Genomic DNA, 21,173 nt, shown 5'->3' with positions numbered 1-21,173 from the left:
TTTCCTATCTTTCTAACATAACTTTCCTCTATGATTTGTCTTCCTTGCACATCTTGTATTAAGCGAGCATGAAGCTCACAGAGATTAGGCTGAGGCCAGATGATTGCCGTTCTCGGCCTGCAGAGAAACACAGGCCAAAAATCTGCTCCCCCAGGGTCTGACTGGACATTGGGGGGCCCACCGGGTTCCAAACCCACGCACATGTGCCAACTCTGGTCTCCTGTGCGGATGCATACGCGGATGCCGGAATGTTGCGCAAGCACTATTGGGCATGCGCAAAGCCCATCACTCGTCGCCACTATTTGTTTTTTTGGGGGCCCAGCAGATTGGGCGAGGGGGTCTGGGCTTGCAGGGGCCCCCCACTGCCTGCACCTGGAAGCATTGTCTCCTCTTGGGTGCAAGCAGACATGGAGGATATCAGGCTGAAACACAACATTTTGCATTTCACCCCGAAATCCACCCTGCCTACAGAAAGAGATGGGAAGCAGCCTGGCAGTGAATCTGTTTGTCTGGCCCTAGTCTTAGAAACTAAAAGCACTGCTGGCAGTAACGTAATTAAACAGTGTCTGGTCCAGGTGCAGGCCATACAGCCACCCCCCCCCCCTCCGGAAGTGATTTTCTTAGCGGCAACACAGGCGTGCGATTCACCAGCGGGCCCAGAGGGGGTGCAGGCCCTGGTACAATTGCACTCCTGCTCCCCAGGTAGTTCTGCCACTGACTACTGCCAATAAATTAAAATACAAGAATAGCCTGGAAAAATTTTGTAAATGCTCTGTGTTCCAGAAAGGGCCCACCTTAACAAAGGCCCATTGGGAATTTTCCAATTCCCAGACAGACCCGCTAATGACACCCATTCTCTGCACCCAATTCTTTGGAAGTTTCCTATTCTATGTACAAACAGTGTTATCCAACCGCTGAAAGTTGTTTCAGTTTTTGCAGCACTGTATCAAATGCTTTAGCACATTTCAAATAGAATCCATCTACTGAGAGAGGAATAGGAATGAAACACTGGACTGGACCCTGAGAAAATATATTTTAACTTTTGCTTCTCATGTCACAGACTTTTCATGTTACAGGAATTTAAAGGGGAACAATCGCTAAAATGAAAATTTCATGTAAGTTTCATCATACTGAAATAATCATGTTCATCTTCACTATTCCTCTCTCAGCATCTGTTTCTCTTCATTCTGTCTTCATGCAGCAGTTGGGTGTCAGATATTCATGGACAGTTAGATCCAATATATCTTATAGGGGGGCTCCTTTTGCCTAGAAAATGTATTAGAGCTCACTCTATTAAAATAACCAGACATCATCTTAATACATGCAGAATTTGTGCAAAAGGCAGTTATTTTGGTTGTTCTTGAATCAGTTATTTGAGTGATCTCTAATTCATCTGCTAGGAAAGGAAGCCCCCCTATAAGATATATTGGATCTAACTGTCAATGACACCCAACTCCTGCATGAAGACAGAATGAAGAGAAACAGATGCTGAGAGAGGAATAGTGAAGATAAACTTGATTATTTCAGAAACAATGCAGAATATTTAATTTATTGTATTTACAAAGTTTCTTATTTCAGTATGAGGGAGCTTATATTAAATTTTCATTTTCACGATAGTTCCCCTTTAATGCCTCAAAAGGGCAGTTTCTCCTTTGACCCCCAGTCACTGAAATATAAGGTTCTATGGGACATAAATGTGTATTTCCTGACAGTTAAATCTGTACACGTATGGGATCCGTTATCTGGAAACCCATTATCCAGAAAACTCTGAATTACAGGAAGGTTGTCTTGCATAAGACTCCAAACTAAGATATAATGAATCCGTATTTAAAACAAAAGCAGCCTATCTGGTTTATTTATGTTTATATAATTTAGTAGAAAATATAATTTAGTAGAAAATTCAAATTACAGAAAGATCCATTATCCAGAAAACCCCAAGCCCCAAGGATTCTGGATAACAGGTCCCATACCTGTATAATCACTACCTCAATGGAACTGAGGGTGTTGAGCAGAGATCCCCAACCAGTAGCTCGTGAGGAACATGTTGCTCTCCAACCCCTTTAGATGTTGCTCCCAGTGGCCTCAAATCAGGTGCTTATTTTTGAATTCCTGGCTTGGAGGCAAGTTTTAATTGCATAAAAACGAAGTGTACTGCCAAACAAATCCTCCTGTAGGCTGCCAGTCCTCATAGGGGCTACCAAACAGCCAATCATTGGGCACCCCAGGGACTTTTTTCATGCTTGTGTTGCTCTCCAATTGTTGTAGAGTATATCCTAATACACAAGACCCATGTATATCCTGTAGGATAGCCTTATAAATGGTGCTTTGTGATGTCATTGGTTAAAATCGGTGCTTAGCAATGTCATTTCTGTCACATAACTCACTGAAACTTGTGTATTTTAATAAATAATGTATCCCTGTTGTAAAATATTCTCTGGCCTTGTACATTTATTTAATCTGTGAATTATTATAATTTATAGCCTTATATTTTAAAATAATAGGTACATTATTCACTATAATCATTATGTGTTTGTGTGTGCATGATTGATCACAGGCTGAGATAAACCCGAGAACTGAATGACAACAGGTCCCATTATGCACATCCAGCTGTACTTTCCCTTTGCCTTATCACACACACAATACTAATTATAGAGCAGCTTACCATGATGCACCAGGAATTAAGCCTATTCTGACCTCAAGCCCAGATGAATTTCCCATTGTGAATGAGATATAAATACTCCAGTGCCCTGGGATTAGTGCTGGGATGTATGTAATTGGTGTGACAGGACTGCTAATGCCTAATTGCAGCAGATCAATTAACCTATAATTTAGAACCAAGCCCTGACACGAGAATCCTGACATTGGCTTCTATAAATTAAAATGTAAAGAAGCTGTGTAAGTGAGTGGATGAGTAATTACTCCTTTTATTTATGTTCCTGCCTGTTCCCCATATGATCCCCAGCTCCCAGGGCAGATGTAAATGCAAAGGGGCAGCTGCGCTCAGGGCTAATTTATTCACAAACCCATGAGAAACCCTAAAGGGTTAAGAACCAGGGTCCCAGGAGACCTTTTGGCCTGGTTGAATCCAGGAAGGGGGTGGGCTGTGGCGCAATGGGGACGGGGTTGTGATGCTGCGGGGGCAGGTCATGACATCAGGGGCTATGACGGCAATTGGCCGATCGCCGCATCAATCATAGGGAATCCTGCCTGGTTTTCCTAATTTGGAAAACGGTGTAGGCAGTTTTGACCCGGACAGCCTTTCAAAAAATCCAGGCTGTCCGGTCAAAACTGGAACGGTGGAAACCCTAGTGGGGGAGGATTTTACTTATTACTGTAAGTACTGTAACCCATGGGGCAACTCATAACCTGAGCTCTGCAGGAACACTTTCTGTTGGACTGTGTCATCACCAAAAGCCTCAGAATCTGCCCTGGCAACATCCTTACAGTTGGGTTTCTCAGAGAACTTGAATTATATGAAGATGGCGTCTAGGATATTGGGGCGTTCCTAGTTAGTACAAGGTTCTTATAAGCAAATCAAAATGTCTGTATAAGGGGTCCCATACCAGCACATGGGGGGGTAGAAAAAAAATCACATTTATCAGTCAAATATCTCATGCTGTAAAATATTTATTTTTTATCTCATAGCCCCTCCCCACAGCATTGATCCAAATAATCTCTATGTGGGGCAAATATTATCTCCTCAAAAGTACCTGCTTCACGTCATAGGCCAGGAGAACATAGCGCAGGTCAGGGGACACTGAGTATCTTGAAGCTTTGAATGTTACCTGGAAGGGAAGGTCCATTAGTTGCTTTGTGCTGAGATAAAGAACATGAACAGAAAGACAGGGGGCAGGGATGAGGAAAGGCAGAGCTGGGGGGAGACAGAAAGTGGGAGACAGACAGAGGGGGAGGCAGGCAAGAGGGGAGACAGAGAGAGGGATGCAGTGATAGGGAGAGGCAGGGATGGGAGAGACAGGGAGGCAGTGATGGGAGGACAGGGGGGTGCGAGAGGGGGATGCAAGGATGGGGTGATACAGAGAGATGGAGAGGCAGGGATGGGGAGACAGAGAGAAGAGCAGGCAGGGATGGGGGGAGAGTAGAGGGGGAAGCAGGGGTGGGGGGAGGTATAGAGAAGGGGAGGAAGGAATTGGGGTGACATGAAGAGGGGGTGACAGGGATGGGGAGATACAGAGAAGGATGAAATAGGGCTGGGGGAGACAGGGATGAAAGGAGATAGGGTGTAGGAATGGGGGAGACAGAGAAGAGGAGGGGGCAATGTAGGGGTGACAGAAAGAGGGAGGCGGGGATGGGGGAAATTGAGGGGGAAGAAGGATGGAGGAGACAGGAAAAGTGGGATGTAGGAATAGGGGGAGATGGGGGGAGTCAAGAACGGGGTGAGAAAAAGGGGCAAGGCAGAATTGGGGGGACAAAAAGAGGAAATGTGGAGAAAGTGATGGAGGAGACAGAAAGAGGGAGGCAGGAATGGAGGAAGTAGCGATGTGAGAGACAGAGAATGGCGGAAACAGGGATAAGGGGAGGCAGGGGTAGGGAGAGAAAGGAATGGGGGTCACAGAGATGGGGGGAGATAAAGTGGCAGACCTGATGGGAGACAAGGGCCAGGCCGGCCCGCACAACACTACAAGGGAATACCATGATTAAGAGATTATAAAAAGTGATTTTTACTGGAGGAGGGAACATGTATCACCCAGTAATGGCAGCACCTTTGCCTTGTCCAATGCAGGCACATAACAAAAATGTGTATCTGGGAATCCAAATAGGGAGAGAAAGGGGACATGATAAATGGGGGGGGGGGTAGAATACAACACGAGGGGGGAGGAATAGGAAACTAAATATGGAAAGAGAATGGGGGGTATAAAACTATGTGGGGAATGAAACAACAAAGATAAAGGAGGTTAAGAAACAAGATAAGGACAAGGGAGGGAATAAAAACTAAATGGTGGAGGAAACTGAAAGGAAGAGAGGCAGGATCAATAAAATATAGAAAGAGAAAGGGTCATACTAAATTAAATGGGGAGGGATATGAAACTAAAGAGAGGATGACAGAATACTGCACGAGGAGAGAGAGGGGGATAGGAATCTAAATGAAGGAAAGGGGGTATGGGAATCTAAATAATGCAAGAGAAATGGTATCGGAATCTAAATGGGGGGGGTAAAGGGAGGTTAGGAAACAAAATGCGGGAGAGTGGGGGATAGGAAACTAAATAAATAGAAGGAAGAGAAAACAAAATAAAGAGTTGGAAGGAAACTACATGGGATAATATACTAACCGGGTGGGAGGTCGATGGGGATAGGTAATTAAACAAGGAGAGAGACGGGGGTAGGAAACTAAATAAAGAGATAGAGGGGGAAAGGAAACTAAATGTGGAGAGCGGGGGATAGAAAACTAAATAAAGGAGGGGGGATCTAAATGAAGGGGAGAGAGGGGGATAGAAATGTAAATGGGGAAAGGGGGGGGGGAGCACCAAGAATTAGGAACACAAGAAGTGAGAGCTGAGGGATCCCACAAACCAGGTGTAATATCCAGTCAGATTGGGCATCTTTCTGCTTGACATAAGAACAAACAGTGCGGACCCAAAGCACAGTTGGGGGGTAATGTAATGGTATAACCCTGTTGGGCAACATGAAAGATCAGTGCTGCCAATTGCACCAGAGTACTAGTGGCCCTTAACCTTATCCAGAGCTGCTCAGAGAGGGTAACAGCATTTTCCCACCCATATCCTTGGTACTGGAGCCATAATGGATCCATTTTACTTAGGTTATATTCCGTGACAGCCACCTACAGGCCAAGGGGCTAGCACCTCCATGTAAGGGTACATCTCCTACTCATTCTGCTTTAAAGCTTGCTGGGAACAGGAGCCCACATAGCCAAGCAGAATCACAAGCCAGTCTCCAAAGTCATTCTGCCATCACAATATGAGAAATGCTCCTGTGCCCTATGTCTGTTACTGGCTGCAAAAATAAACAGCCAGGCAAGGACATTAACACATCAGTTTAAATACACTACAAATGCATACAAGACCCCTCTGGGATACCCCTGGATTAAGTCCTTCCATCACAGTAGCCCCACAAGTAGAACAGATAAGGGAAAAGTCACTCACGAAAGTTGAGTTCTCCAGCAACATTGTTGTTTCATTGGTTTCCACATTAAGTCTGAAGACAAATCCGTCTCTGTTCCTGTACACGAGTTCCTGATCTGCAGACGAGAGAAAGTTCCCAATTTATTTATCATCATTTCAGCACTATCATTTTTAATTATATAAGCACTATGATTTTTTTTATGAAACCCCTGGCCACCAGTGTTTTAGTAGGGCAAACCAATGTTGTGCCATTATTACCATTGTTTATGTCTGTGTGCCCTTTGTATTGTGGGGAGGCCCAGAAAATGTTGTACTACAGGGACCTGTGATTTCTGACGGTGGCCACTGGGCAATGAGCTAAGGCAGCTGTCATGTCGGTCCTGCAATGCAATTGGCGCAGAGCTGACCGTCAGACACAGTCGGATCACAAGTCTGCTGCTTGACCTGCTCTTTCCTCCACCAAGTGCCCATGCAATTCCTGCTTTGGGGACTCTGCAGCACCCTCCATCTCTGCTAGTGCCATACAGTAGAACCCCCATTTTACATCCCCTGATTTTAAGTTTTCCCTCATTTTTACATTGTTGTTTTGTGGTCCCTCCTATATATTATACATAATACATTTCCCTGAGTTTACATTTTTCACCATTTTTTTCTGGTCCCTTGCAAAATGTAAAAAGCGGTTTCTACTGTATGTATGTTATGTATGGCAAATTGTGTGTATAATCCTTTTATTACACACCTATTTATTAAAGTATGTAAAGTAAACTTTTGCAAATATTTGCACCGTTATATATACACATATACACAGTCACACAACTTGTAGGAGTGTATGCACGTATATGTAAACCCTTTATTTTACTATTCATTCATTTTACCATTTTGTCTTTTTATTTTTCACCTATAAGCTGTTGATTTGGCAGTGTGACTATTAGATCAGGTTTTATGACAACTAATCTCGCTTCTGGATCAATTATTTTGATCTTTCATTGAGATTTGCACTTTTTTTGATAGTTTGCTATAGAAAGATGTCTCTTTGAATTTGTCAAAATTTTTACTTTTTTAAAAAATATATGGTTATGGTCTTTGTACATTCATGAGGTCTTATAACACATTATACGCAGTCAGTGGGTTTTGCATAAAAGCTGAGGCCGATAAAATTCATATGCACTCATTTCATTTGGGGTCCCTACAGGCCACATACTCAGGGCTGTTGTAAAGCCTTTGTGGGCACTGGGCAAAGACCCACAGTGGAAGTTTTTTTTAATCCACTCATACTTCTGGCCACACCCATTTTACAAAACACAACCCTAGATGTGCCAGTATAATACCATAGGAATCAGCATATTAATTCCAGGTATGCCAGTATAAATACTACGCAAAATGGATAATCAGTATACCCAGCTGTACCAGTATAATCAGAGCCGGGCCAACCCGGCCAGGCGCCCTAGGCAACCTGGCGGGCCACGGCTTGACTGCGCATGCGCAAAATTTTGCGCCAGCACGCATGTGTGAAATTCTGCGCCAGCGCAAAATTTCGCACAAGCGTGCATGCGCGAAATTTCGCTGCATGCGCAAAATGTGTTCGCGCATGCGCAGAAGAGCATTTATGCGCACGCCACCAGTGGCAGTCGGGGAGAGAAGGGACCGGACACGGGGTAGGCGACAGAGCAGGCCCATACTCCATAGTATCTACATCGGCATATTTGGCGTAGAAGTTTTGCATTTCTTCCCGATTTCGAGCAGAGTGCGCCTGTCGTAGGTGGTATGCATGGTGACTAATAGTAACACAAAAACAAACCAGACAAACTTACGAAAAAATACAGTTTTCCTACTGTATTTGGTGGAGCACAGTTAGCCGCTGCCAATTGTGGCACCGCCGTAGCCACACAGCCCCACAGCATGATGGAACCTCCACCAAATTTGACACTAGGTAACAGGTGTTTTTCTTGGAATGTGGTATTCTTCATCTGCCATGCAAAGCGCTTTTTGTTATGACCAAAAAACTAAATTTTTGTCTCATCAGTCCAAAGCACTTTGTTCCAAAATGACTGTGGCTTGTCTAAATGAGCTCTGTTTGTGTGTGTGAGTATAGAAAAGGATTCTTTCTCATCACCCTGCCATACAGATGTTCTTTGTCCAAATTGCGCTGAATTATAGAACGATGTACAGATTCACATCTGCAGCAAGATGTTCTTTCAGGTCTTTGGAGGTGATCTTTGGGTTGTCTGTAACCATTCTCACAATCCTCTGCATATGCCGCTCCTGTATTTTTCTTTGTCTGCCAGACCTGGGTTTTACAGCAACTGTGCCTGTGGCCTTCCATTTCCTAATTACATTCCTTACAGTTGAAACTGACAGTTTAAACCTCTGAGATAGCTTTTTGTAGCCTTCCCCTAAACCATGATACTGACCAATCTTTGTTTTCAGATCTTTTGAGAGTTGCTTTGAGTATCCCATGCTGTCACTCTTCAGAGGAGAGTCAAGCAGAAGCACAACTTGCAATTGGCCACCTTAAATACCTTTTCTCATGATGAGACACACCTGCCTATGAAGTTCAAGGCTTAAGAAGCTAATCCAATCAATTTGGTGTTGCCAGTAATCAGCAGTTACATGCATTCAAATTAGCAAAATTACAAGGGTACCCAAATTTTTGCACAGACAGTTTTTCACATTTGATTTGATTTCATTATCTTTGTTCAGAAAACTCTCCAGATGTTCCTGGGAAATGAAAGACATACCACTGTTATCTTTTTTGTTGAAAGTGGAGTCAGTTATTTTTTTTTTCCATAAAATGACTGTAGTTAGGCAAACCTATGCATTTTGGGTATCAAACTGTTCAGTAGGATGTTTAGGATGTTTTATTTTGGTATCTAATGACGTATGGGAAGTAGGATTGTTTAATGTTATTGGCATTCACTGCAGGGGGTGACAAAAGTTAGTCACTGCCCAGTGACGTATTTGCTTACCTGATACCCCGGCATGGTACTCCCAGAATATAAATTCTTATCAGAGGGCACCAAAGAGCGATCCTCTTCCTGCTTCTACTTCCTGTGCCACATGCACAAAGTGTCAGTCCTGGGATTTTGAAGAAGTAGAAGAAGAAGATACCTCAGTGGTGCTCGCTAAAAAGAACCCTGGGTCAGGGTAGCTTTCTGCTGATAGGAGCACTGGCCTGGGGTATCAGGTAAATGATTACAATCACTTCGGGGTGCCTAACAATTCCCCCCAAGTGATTTCCTCCTTCTTTAAAAAAGAATGCAGTTTGGAAGTTTGGAGTAGAAAGACACATTTACCCATTTTGGCTTTGTCAGAATGTTCTTTTCAAACAATGTATGTTTGCCTTGGGTAACCCTACTGTTTTTGCCTTGAAATCTAAAGTATGAAGATTTTTGGCATGGAGCTTTGGTCATTTGCTGGGAGTTTTTTTTAACTACAAGTCATAAATCTCCATAAAAAAATACATAATTATTATTGGTGCATTCAGGAGATGCAGGACTTCACAAATCAGTTATATTCCTGTGCATGTGTGTTTATTAATCAAAAATGTGCGAAACAAAGGGAAAATTTGCAAAACAGCGAAAAATCTGCAAAACACATTAAAGTCTATGGGCAACTTCTTTGTAGCAAAATAAACCAGGGTCTATGGTAATTTTTAGTGGCCCCTTTTTTCTGTCTTAGGGCTATCAATAAAACATTTTTTCATTACTTTCAAATCTCGTTGACTGAGCTGAGCAAATCTGACAGGTTTTGCTTTGTGTCAGAATCCGCAGAATTGCAGTGGAGTCAAAGGGAAGGCATAATTCACATGCATTTTCAACTCAGTCTCAGTATACTACTATGCATGCTCCCTACATTGTTAGAGGACCTCCTATCCACTGTGCTACCACTGCTTCTTCAATAGAATACAATATGGCTCCCATGTTGAAAATGTCTTAAAAACATGTCTGTGATTTTTGCCATTACCTCTGGTCAACTGGCAATAGTATTTACTACAACACTTTCTATGTTGCTATACAATCTAGACACAACTAATGAAGTTGACCACCAAAATGACATATGGGTGCTAAAATCCCATTGGTTAATTTAAAAGGATAAGGGAGTATGATGCACAACTTTTTTGTCTACCGTGAGTCTTTTTTGTCGTATGCACAATGTGTGCTTTTTCATGAAACTTTTGCTGAAATTTGCTTCAAAACCACACATGGCAAAAAAATTAAGTAAAATATTATTTACTTACATATTTAGAAGTCTATATCACCAAACTGAAATTAAATACATTTAAAGAGGATAAAATGTTCAAAAACTGTCACAAGTGGTAGACACTAAAGCGCAGATTTATTAATGGGCGAAGTGCCCGTTGCAAGCGAAAATACGCCAGAATTCCAATCCGCAGGGATATTGCCAATTTACTAATAGGCATAGAGGACAATTCGCCAGCGAAAGAGACAGTCGCTAGTGCAGTTTTGTGCCCTATCGGCAGGCGAATTTTCGCTCAGGTGAACAATTGTTACTCTGCAAATTCACTAAAGTGCGAATTTTACAGAACGTTACCTCTTTCACCAGAGTTTTCTTCGCCACCTTAAACCTGGCAAACTGATAAGATGTAGTTACATAATCCTCAATCTTATGTCAGTGACATCATATCCTGCATGCAGAAAAGTCATAAAAGTTCTAAAAAACGTTGGCGTTCGTTCATATTTTAAAGTGGGATTTTTCTTTTAACATTTTTTTTCCAACCATTTGAGGGGCATGTCAAATTTGTTTAGCTCATGTCTAGGGCATTAGAGGATCTCTTTTGTCTTTATTTAGCTTCCTTGGACATGTGTAATTATAAGTGGCCACTTCAAGCATTTGCACCATCTCCAATAACGACTTATAAATGACCTAAATGTACCCCTGCCCTATTCAAATTGATCTAAGCATAGGAGTACTACTGCAGTTACGCTAGGCAGAAATGAACGCTAGGGAGAGATCACTAAGAAATGATCGCACTGACGAATTAACGCTAGCAAAACTTCGCCAGTGTTCGGCTGCAGAGACGCAACTTGCATTTTAGTGAATTAACGTAGTGGTAGTGAATTTGCACCTGGCCAAGTGGCGGGGAGTCTGGTGAAGCCTTCGCAGGCGAAAATTTGCCCTTTAGTGAATTTGCCCCTAAGGTGGTTGTAAATCCCAGCATCAAAGGGGCCCCATGGAGGAAAGATACAACAAAAAGAACAAATACTGACTAACCACCGTAAATATTTTCAATAGGTAAAAGCACCAGCTGTAGTTTCCATAGGCGGAGTGATGAGAGCTGTAGTATAACAGCTGCTAGAGTTTAGCTATTCTTGAATTACATGTGGGGCCAGAAGTCCATTCAATTCCTGGGAAATAATTGGGGGACATTTAGTAGCTGCCCAATGGGGACGGGAAACTATCCAGAAGTCACCAGATAAACTGCCCCCATCTTTTCCCAAAGACTTTGACAAACGCTTTGTCATCCCCATCTCCTGCCGAGAGTTTCAATGAGAACGCATAAGGAATGGCAGAGAAAGAGGTTGTAAAGTTTGCAACTCAGCAAAGCTTTGTGCTCATTAGCAGCGAGGGAATAATCCCACCAATTAGCCCAGCAGCGGTGTATGTGACAAGATGAAAATTTGTGACGCTCAAAAAATACAATGGAAAATTCTTTGTAGAAAGTGAAACTGACAGAGAAGTGAGGAATTCTGGGAACTGAGTATCCAGGAAACAATGGCAAAAACTTTCCTATGCACCAACTGCAACCGACCACCACTCACCTGAACATCCTCCCCAACTACACTGTGATATAGACTTGCTATACCAAATACCCCCAGTGTCAGGAGGTGCCATACCCCCCTACCTGCTTTAGCAATGCTAAATTTATTTTAGCATTTAAATTTGATTTAATTTGATAAGCAGTGTCGGACTGGGGGGCCCGGGGCCCACTGGGGCTTCTGCCTCAGGGCCTCCCATCCGGTAACCCTCCTCCCCCCCCACGCATGTGCACACTTGCGCATGTGCATCAGCGCACGCACTGTTTAGACGCGGCAAAAAACCGCTGTGTTATGACGCGCATGCCCAAGTGTGCACTTGCGCGCACGAGCGGCGTCGGGGTTGCCGGAAGGGAGGCCCTGAGGCAGAAGCCCTCAGGCTCCAGAGGTGGGGCCCTAAGACAGAAACCCCGGGAAGAGATCTAGGTTGCGGATCTGGACCGGCGGGGCCCACTAGAGCCAGGGGCCCACCAGGTCTTTTCCCGGGGTGCCACTAGCCCAGTCTGACCCTGTTGATAAGTGGGAGACATTTATATTAATGAACTGACAGCAGCCTTAGATTGCTCCTTCGCACCAGGACTAAAGGATAGAGGAGGAGGCACAGGGGAGATAACAGGAGAGAGGAGGCACCACACTGTAGCCAGCTGCAATCGGCTGCAGCAGCTAAGAATATCAGCATGGAGGGTGGTGGGGGGTGGCCCAGCTGCACGGCCCGCCCCCAGCCCGCCCCCACCTAGTTACGTTACTGGCAGAGGAAGAGGCAAAGGGGAGAGGAGGAGGCACAGGGGACATAACAGGGGAGAGGAGGAGGCACAGGGGAGAAAACAGGGGAGAGGAGACATGGGGGGAGATAACGGGAGAGGAGAAGGCACCGGAGGATAACAGGAGAAAGGAGGAGGCATTGGAGGAATAACAGTAGAGAGCAGTATGCGGGGGGGGGGGAGATAACTGGAGAGCAGGAAGCACAATGTGAGACAACAGGAGAGGAAGATCTGTAAGGTAGTACTAGTAATGTGAGAGCTAGCTCCTGAAATAGCTCACTGTTGGGGATGACAGGTGAGCTCAAGGATAGAGAGAAACCAAGTGGAGGACCACAATGTATTCTGGGGGCTTGAAAGTACTGCTGCTGTAACTAATTATCTGTCTAAATCTGTAACATACTGGCACATATGTGAAACCTACTGATATAATTTGTTAATGCAAGTCTGATCCTGCAAATAGACAGTTAAATGGGTTTAAGAGCCCTTGGAACCAATTAAAGGGGAACTATCGCAAAAATTTAAATTTAATATAAGCTTCATCATACAGAAATAGGAAACTTTGTAAATACAATCAATTAAAAATTCTGCATTGTTTCTGAAAAAATCAAGATTATCTTCACTTTCTCTCTCTGTTGTAAGCTCATTTAAAAATCTCAGCTGTCAATCAAATATTGTTTGCCCCTCAACTATGCCTTAAGCTGGCCATAGATGTTGAGATTTTTAAAAGATCAGATCCTGCTCGTGAGACCACGATCTTCTCAGAACGATCGTATGAATTTACCATCAACTAAAAAGACCAATTTGCCAGGAAAACAAAGGGTAGCTGCCTGCTTGGCCCTGCAAACATAGATAGATTGCACTGGGACCGACAAAGATTTTTTGACCTGGCCGATCAATTTCCTGACAGATGTCGGCCGAAAAATCGTAAGATGTACGATCGTTCGAATCCCACTAACCGGACGATAATTTCGAAGGATTGGTCGGCCTTTCCTAAAATCGGTCGTTCGGCAAGAAGAATCGTCGCGTCTATAGGGAGCTTTAGGCATAGAGGTGGGGCAGACAATTACTTTCACTTTCTATTCAACACTTTCTAGGTGTCACTGTTCTCCTCACATTCCCCCATTCTCTTCACCATTTAATTGTATAGCCAGGGCATGGGGATGGACATCAAGTCCTCCATTCTGGTGCACCATCTGAGATGATACAAGGCTTGCCTTAATAACAAAATGGCTCCTGTCTGCTTGTTATAATTATGAGTTCCCAGACTGAAGGAAACAAGATTAAAATAATTTGTATTGTGTAATTAAAGTTCATTTTGCTTGACTAATGTGATAAAATAGGATTCTGAATAATTTTTTTGGATGACAGGTCCCCATTAACCCACACGCCAGAAACATACAGGGAGATTAATTTTCCATGGTAGGTGCAATGGTCTGTAAAGCACTGTGTAAATGTGACGGCACTATATGAATTCTAATACATACATATGGATAGATGATAGATAGAGACAGAAGAATGATGTAGAAATATCTCCAGCTTTATATGCCCTGGGTGTTACAAGGAATTTAGAATCAATGCTGATGCTGATGATGGAATATAGGTTAAACCAGTTACCATGGTTACCCACTCTTCTGCTATGTAGCCTAGGGGGGTTATACAGTTATCCAGGCAACAGGAAGGTTGGTTGTTGGACCAAACTATCATCTGTAGCTATTCTCTGGCTTTGCTCCTGCAATAACTAATATTGGACTGGTTGTAGCTCAGAGTAGTGATGTACTGTAGATGGGTGATTATTTATTAAAGGGGAACTATCGCGAAAATGACCATTTTATATAAGTTTCAACATACTGAAATAAGAAACTTTCTAAATACAATCAATTAAATCTTCTGTACCTTTTCTGAAATAATCAAGTTTATCTTCACTATCCCTCTCTCAGCATCTGTTTCTCTTCATTCTGTCTTCATGCAGCAGTTGGGTGTCAGATTTTTGACAGACATTTGACAGAGGAATAGTGAAGATACACTTGATTATTCCATAAACGATGCAGAATATTTAATAGTTCGTATTTAGAAAGTTTCTTATTTCAGTATGATGAAGCTTATATTAAATGTTCATTTGCGCGATAGTTCCCTTTTAAGCAGTACTTCTGTGAATGGGCCACATGCTGGTGAATTAACAAGTACCCCCCCCCCAAGAATACTTCTTGTTAGTTAATTCCAATTCCTTCATTGGGATCAGGGCAGACTGTAAAGCCACATGCAGTCTTATAGGGGCCACAGTGACTCACCACAGTCATGGCATCATGGCTGCCTATTGCCCTAGCAGATTCCAGTTAATGATCCCCAGTAAAAGTGAAAAGTGACTGGAGAAAGTTGTCATTGAGATTTGCTTGTGGAACATTCTGTTATAGTCTGTGTTGGGATATTCTGCAGGGGAGGTCTGAGCTGCAAGGAGAAATACAAGGCCAAAAGGAGAGTCAGAATGGGGCAGATTAATGGCAGAGGAACAGAGTATCGTGAGGTCTCATGGGGCACAGGGAGCAGACTGTAAACCATGTGTAGATAACGTGGCTCATGCTCTAATGCTGAACTATATCTTTTATCCCCCAAGGGTTTCTCTACGTATCTGCCCTATTGCCTCTGCACCTGTTTCTTTCTATGGGTTGTTGTATTGGGGATGTAGCACTCCACCATTTATCTCCACCAACAGAAAGTTTCTATAAATATCATTTTCAAATCGCTCATTTTATTCTGCCAAATTGAACCTGAATAGAGAGAGGTTATCCTGTGCCGGGATAGGGCAAATGCCATACTGTACCTACTCATTCTGAAGCTACAGACCAGGACGCATTGGCGGCAGATACAATGGCATTTAACTGGGAAATGGTTTTCATCACCTTCAATCAATCGATCATGAAATGGTTGAATAAAAGAAGCCAACACTTTGTCTTGTGTCCAGACCAGAACAATTGACTCCACTTAACCCCACCCCAGTACCAAGTGCAGATACAGACAAACTCACAATCTTCCTTGCAGGAAATTCCATTATAATAACAAAGGGAAGATGAAAGTGGCCTTGGATGGTGAGGAGAGAGCTGTAACCCACACCGTCGACTTCTATTAACCAAAGCCCTTAGGAATTCCATTAGCACAAATAAACCGGAATGTTTTATTCAGGAGGTCAAGCGGTTGGGATATCTATGCATATCTCATTTCCCCCCATGACGTTTCCTAGCAATGATCTGAACCCACAAGTTGCAAGAGTTGCACCCCAGTACAAACACAGGAGGTTATGAGATAGACCTATAGGGTCTACCCCCGTCTCCTGCCGCCTCAGATTTCTCACTCCTGCTAACAAGCTGGAAAGTGATCAGTGTAAATTACAGCTAATTAGAAGCTCGTGGAACTATGTGCCGGGCCGGCGTCTCTGTCCTTGTGTGTCTCTGCAGGAGCCTCGCACTGGCAACATATTTGTAGATCTGAGCTAGAATTTCTCTGCTAATGAATCAATGTAGCATTATGCAGTATTTATATAGAATCAGTTGATTCCATAGAAGTGACGGCACATGGAAAACTAATGAGAGTGGTTCCAAGAGTAACATCATGGGCTGATACCTAAATACAGAGTTTACAGATGGACGGTGGACAGAGATAGGGAAGTACTGAGAGAAGAAATTCCAGCAGATAAGAAGTATATATAGATATATATATAAAAAAATAACAAACAAACCGCACTCTAGGACTTTTGTCAGGTGAAAAAAGTTTAAGTGATGTTTATTCCAACGTTTCGGCTCCTAACTCAAGCCGTCCTCAGGGAGTGAATACAACACAGCAAACACACAAAATTTTAAAACTTAAGATGGCGCCAAACCAACCCATGACGTCATCCACAGGAAGTGTATCCCATTGGTCATACATTTTCTCAAGTGATAAGTATATTCTAATACAGTGTAGTACAAACTATATATGGTGACTACTCAATCTCATATCATAAAAAATTGATCTAACATGATATCATGTATCTGTGATGTAACTAAAAACCCTTATGTGTCTTCCTGAGGGCTGCTCGTGTTTAGGAGCCGAAACGTCGAATAAACACTAAATTATTTTTTGTATCACAAAGACCCATGAGTGCGGACTCATTTTTCTATTAAATATATATATATATATATATATATATATATATATATATATATATATATATATATATATTACATTATATTTTGTCACACTATATTTCATATATATATATATATATATATATATATATATATATATATATATATATAAAACAAACAAGGGAAAGTTGTGCTCACCACTAGTTTTTAAAAAACATTAGGCGGGGGTGCAATGAGGGTGTGACCACAAAATACATATAGACAAATACAAGATTCCTCTGCACTCAACCCATTATCAATATATTTAAGACAGAGACATTTTGTGCATACTGCTACTGAAAAATGCCTTACCCTTTAAACAAAACAGGGATTGTTTGTCCATATATTGCAATATATATGTCTCTGTCTTAAATATATTGATAATGGGTTGAGTGCAGAGGAATCTTGTATTTGTCTATATGTATTTTGTGGTCACACCCTCATTGCACCCCCGCCTAATGTTTTTAAAAACTAGTGGTGAGCACAACTTTCCCTTGTTTGTTATAGTTCTACAAGAGCAGTGACCAGCTCCATGTTGTAGCTCCCACCCCCTCCAACTATAGTCAGGTGATCCCACTGGTGTCTAATAAAAGGGCAGCCAAGTTTGGGAGTTTTACTTTGAAAGCAGCTAGTAAGTTGCAGGTAAAACGTATTCGTCCCTTTTATAAAATGTATAATTAAACCATAGAATTCTTAATGAATCAGATGAAAATTGAGCATAGGACTGGCCAGATATGGGATGACTTTGACGTAGTTGGCCAGCTTAAATATATTGCAATATATGGACAAACAATCCCTGTTTTGTTTAAAGGGTAAGGCATTTTTCAGTAGCAGTATGCACAAAATGTCTCTGTCTTAAATATATTGATAATGGGTTGAGTGCAGAGGAATCTTGTATTTGTCTATATATATATATATATATATATATATATATATATATATATATATATTGATCGATGGTAACCGGCACTCACCATCGATCAATCACGTCCCTGGTGCTTCTTCAAAAAATAGCATATGAATATGTAGTTAAGAGCACTCACGGGTATTGTGAAAAAAGCTTTTATTGGAGTGTTACAATCTACCCCACATCAACGCGTTTCGGTTCTCTCTGAACCGTCGTCAGGATGCACACAGAAGTCATCACGTGATCCATAAATACAAACATCAACCAATCAGTGCACAGTGTTGATTAATTATTCATGCTGGTGAGTGTGTTCTGCATTAGTGTGTCAGCATCAATTACAAAATTCACTATTAAAAAGTCAAAATACGTGTATATAAAAGAGATTGATCATATTGAAAAAACATTAAAAACATTAAAAGAGGTGAATCGTCAAATCTTTTAGAAACATGTAGAAACTATACAGATAAACAATTGCAAAAACGGGGTTCTCAAGGGTGTCCATATTATAAAAATAGTAGAAGTTTTTAAAAAAAATAAGTTAGTTGGCCAGATGTAGCAGAATTTAGCATATAATTAGCATATATATATATATATATATATATATATATATATATATATATATATATATATATATACAATGTATATATATATATATACAATGTATATATATATGCCCCTGCCTACCAACATTTTCAAGATACACTACTGTATATCCCTCTGCCGTCATCAAGCCTTGCATGCCTTCCATAAATACTATATAATTCTGCCTCATTTAGTCTGGCATTCCTTCCCTATATACTATATAACACTGCCTCCTCTAAGGGCATTCGTATATTATATACCCCATTCCTATTCTAGCCTAGCATTCATTCCCTGTATACTGTAGCTCAGGTCCACCAGTGGGTACAAGAGTCCCCAGTCCAATACTCTATGTCTCATACTCTTCTTCTTTTGGACTGTAAGCTAGAATGAACAGAACCATCTTTACTCCCTGTATTAATAAGTACATGTATGCAATCTATATGTTTTATTTATGAACTCTTCTATTGTTGACACTTTTTGAATAAATAATTATAATAAATCTACATTGGATGAATAAATAAATACACAAAAGTGCCGTTACATAGTTCTGCCAAACATACTTCCAATACCTGAATGTACTGCTTACAGCCTAATATACAGTTTGAATCAATGGGAATCCCAAGGGAGGGTAGATGCTGGTCATTCTCAGCTGTGGGGTTGGTAGCACAATGTGCAGAGAGAGGATCCCCCAGGGCCAATTTATCTAATTGCCACAGTGCAGAGACAGTCAGCTGAGTCAGGGGGTTGCAAACAGGTTTTCCTTTAGATAACAATGATTTTCTGTAAGGACTATAGACTGGGCCAGGAATAGGATGAAACGGTTTCATATTGTATATATTTATATAGCACAACTCAAGTATAAGTGTTTTACAAGGGACAGTCACACATTCAAGAGTACAGTTATTATAAAATTAGACAGTGACAACACTGGGTGGCTCAATACACATTTAGGATAAGGTCCATATCCAAAGAGTTTACAATCTATTAAAGGACAGTGGAAAAAGGTTTCAGTTGCTGTAATCTAAGTGATTCAATTAGAGTAGTGATCACCATTGATAGTGAGAAAGGACATGATGCCTTTTTGCACAACTCACCAGCAGTCTATTGTTTTCATTCTGCAAGTACTCAGCTGAATAGACAGAAACCCTTCAGCAAATACTTCAGACCTCTGATGAGATTCCTCTTTAGGGGATTTGATAATACCCTGTGCCTGGGTGTGTTTATTATGGAAATCTTAAACTGATATCATTGCAGAGGAAAAATCAATTATTGTGAGACAATATATTTAGTGAGGACTAGACAACATGATATGGTTTAGTTGTCCAGTAATACACAGATTATGAAATGGTATATTTGCTGAAGAGAAGACAATATAACACCCTGTGAGGTTAGGTTATCTGGTGGGCCCTTGTCATATGCTAATTACAATCCACTATTTATTATTATGGCACCGAAATATTCAACAACGCTGTACAGAGATTATATATCATTCCCATCCGTCCCTACCCAAATGATTTTACAATCTAAGGTCACTATAACATTCCCATCAGCCCCTCCAACAGTGATCTTACATTCCAAGGTCCCGATCACATTTCTACACAGCATCATAAAACTAGTTTTCCCATTACTTGCTTGTTAATAGTGACGGGCAAAGAAATTTGGCAGACACTAATTTGTGGCGAATTTCCACGTTTCGCGGCAGGCAAATAAATTTTTCGAAACTGCAGCAACAATTCACAGACAAAAAATGTCGATTCGGCACAGATTCGCCCATCACTACTAGTTAACCATAAATCCACTTCCTTCTCTGCACCCAAAGAAGGGCCAGCCAAGTATATTGACCCATTGGGGGAGACTCTGCACCCATGGAAGAGGCAAGCAGATAAACTGCCCCATTGGAGGAGACTCTGCACCCACAGAAGAGACAGTCAGTGTTATTGTCCTACTGAGGGAGATTTTGCATTCAGATAAAGGACAGGCACTTACAGAAAGGTTAAGCAATTGTAAGACCCACAATGGGAGACTCTACACCCTTCTCTATACATAGAAGAGGCAGGCAGTTATAGGGGAGATTGTGTATCCAAGGAAGAGACAATCAGGTATACACTTCCATTGGGGGAGATACTCTGTACCAGCAAAAGGGGCAGTTGATTGTACTTGTCTAGTCCCATGGCTCTGACACGGCACGTCGGCTCAGGCGCCAGGATCCCCGCGGTTCTGATGCTGCACGTCGGTGCGAGCGTCATGACGAAAGCGTTGTGACCCGACGCTGCTGGTGTAGGGGGAGCTATTTGTAGCTTTCTCAAGGTCAGGACTTTGCTCAGACATCGTCTTGGCGACTTCCCAAACTCAACTGATCTTTGAACTTTTGTCCTCTGAATACTGACTTGGATTTGCTTACCGACTACTCTCCTTGAACTTCCCTGAATTGTTACGATGCTTGGTACCTCCTGCTACTCTGGTTTTGACCCTGCCTGTTACCAGGCCCGGATTTGTGGAAAGGACACCAAGGCCTGGGCCTAAGGCAGCAGGATTTTAGGGGGCGGCATGCTGCCCAACCACATCCACATTGGTTCAAAAATATTGGGGATGCGCAGGAGATACAATCATTTTTTAAATTTCCTGTGTGCCAGTGCCCATTGCTCCGGTCCTGATGATGAAAATTTGCACAAATAAAAGGGAAGGGGACAGGGGTGATAAATGGCAGTGGCCTAGGGGCACCCACTATGTAAATCCGGCCCTGCCTGTTATTGATTACACTTCTTGGATCCTACCTTACAGGTTTGACCCTGCTTGATTATCGTTTCTGCTGGTTTGCCGCCTGTCCCGACCTCGGCCTGTCTGACTTCCTAATTCATCACTGCAGAGAGTCAAGTTTGACAACTACCATCCAT

General features: G+C 42.1%; 1 protein-coding gene across 1 annotated transcript in view; it reads right to left on the bottom strand.

Moving 5' to 3' along the window:
* The window catches only part of dpp10.S (dipeptidyl-peptidase 10 (inactive) S homeolog), a 76,477-nt gene that overhangs the window by 22,438 nt on the left and 32,866 nt on the right, over positions 1-21,173 (bottom strand). Inside the window, exons 4-5 of the mRNA XM_018238631.2 lie at positions 6,120-6,214; positions 3,711-3,785 (exon numbers count right to left, since the gene is read on the bottom strand). Coding sequence (XP_018094120.1) covers positions 3,711-3,785; positions 6,120-6,214 — 170 coding nt within the window. The remainder of the gene's footprint in view (positions 1-3,710; positions 3,786-6,119; positions 6,215-21,173) is intronic.

This window comes from Xenopus laevis, chromosome 9_10S (genome assembly GCF_017654675.1).
Source record: "Xenopus laevis strain J_2021 chromosome 9_10S, Xenopus_laevis_v10.1, whole genome shotgun sequence".
NCBI classification, from domain to species: Eukaryota; Metazoa; Chordata; class Amphibia; order Anura; family Pipidae; genus Xenopus; species Xenopus laevis.
This window is presented reverse-complemented; position numbering and strand designations above follow the sequence as displayed.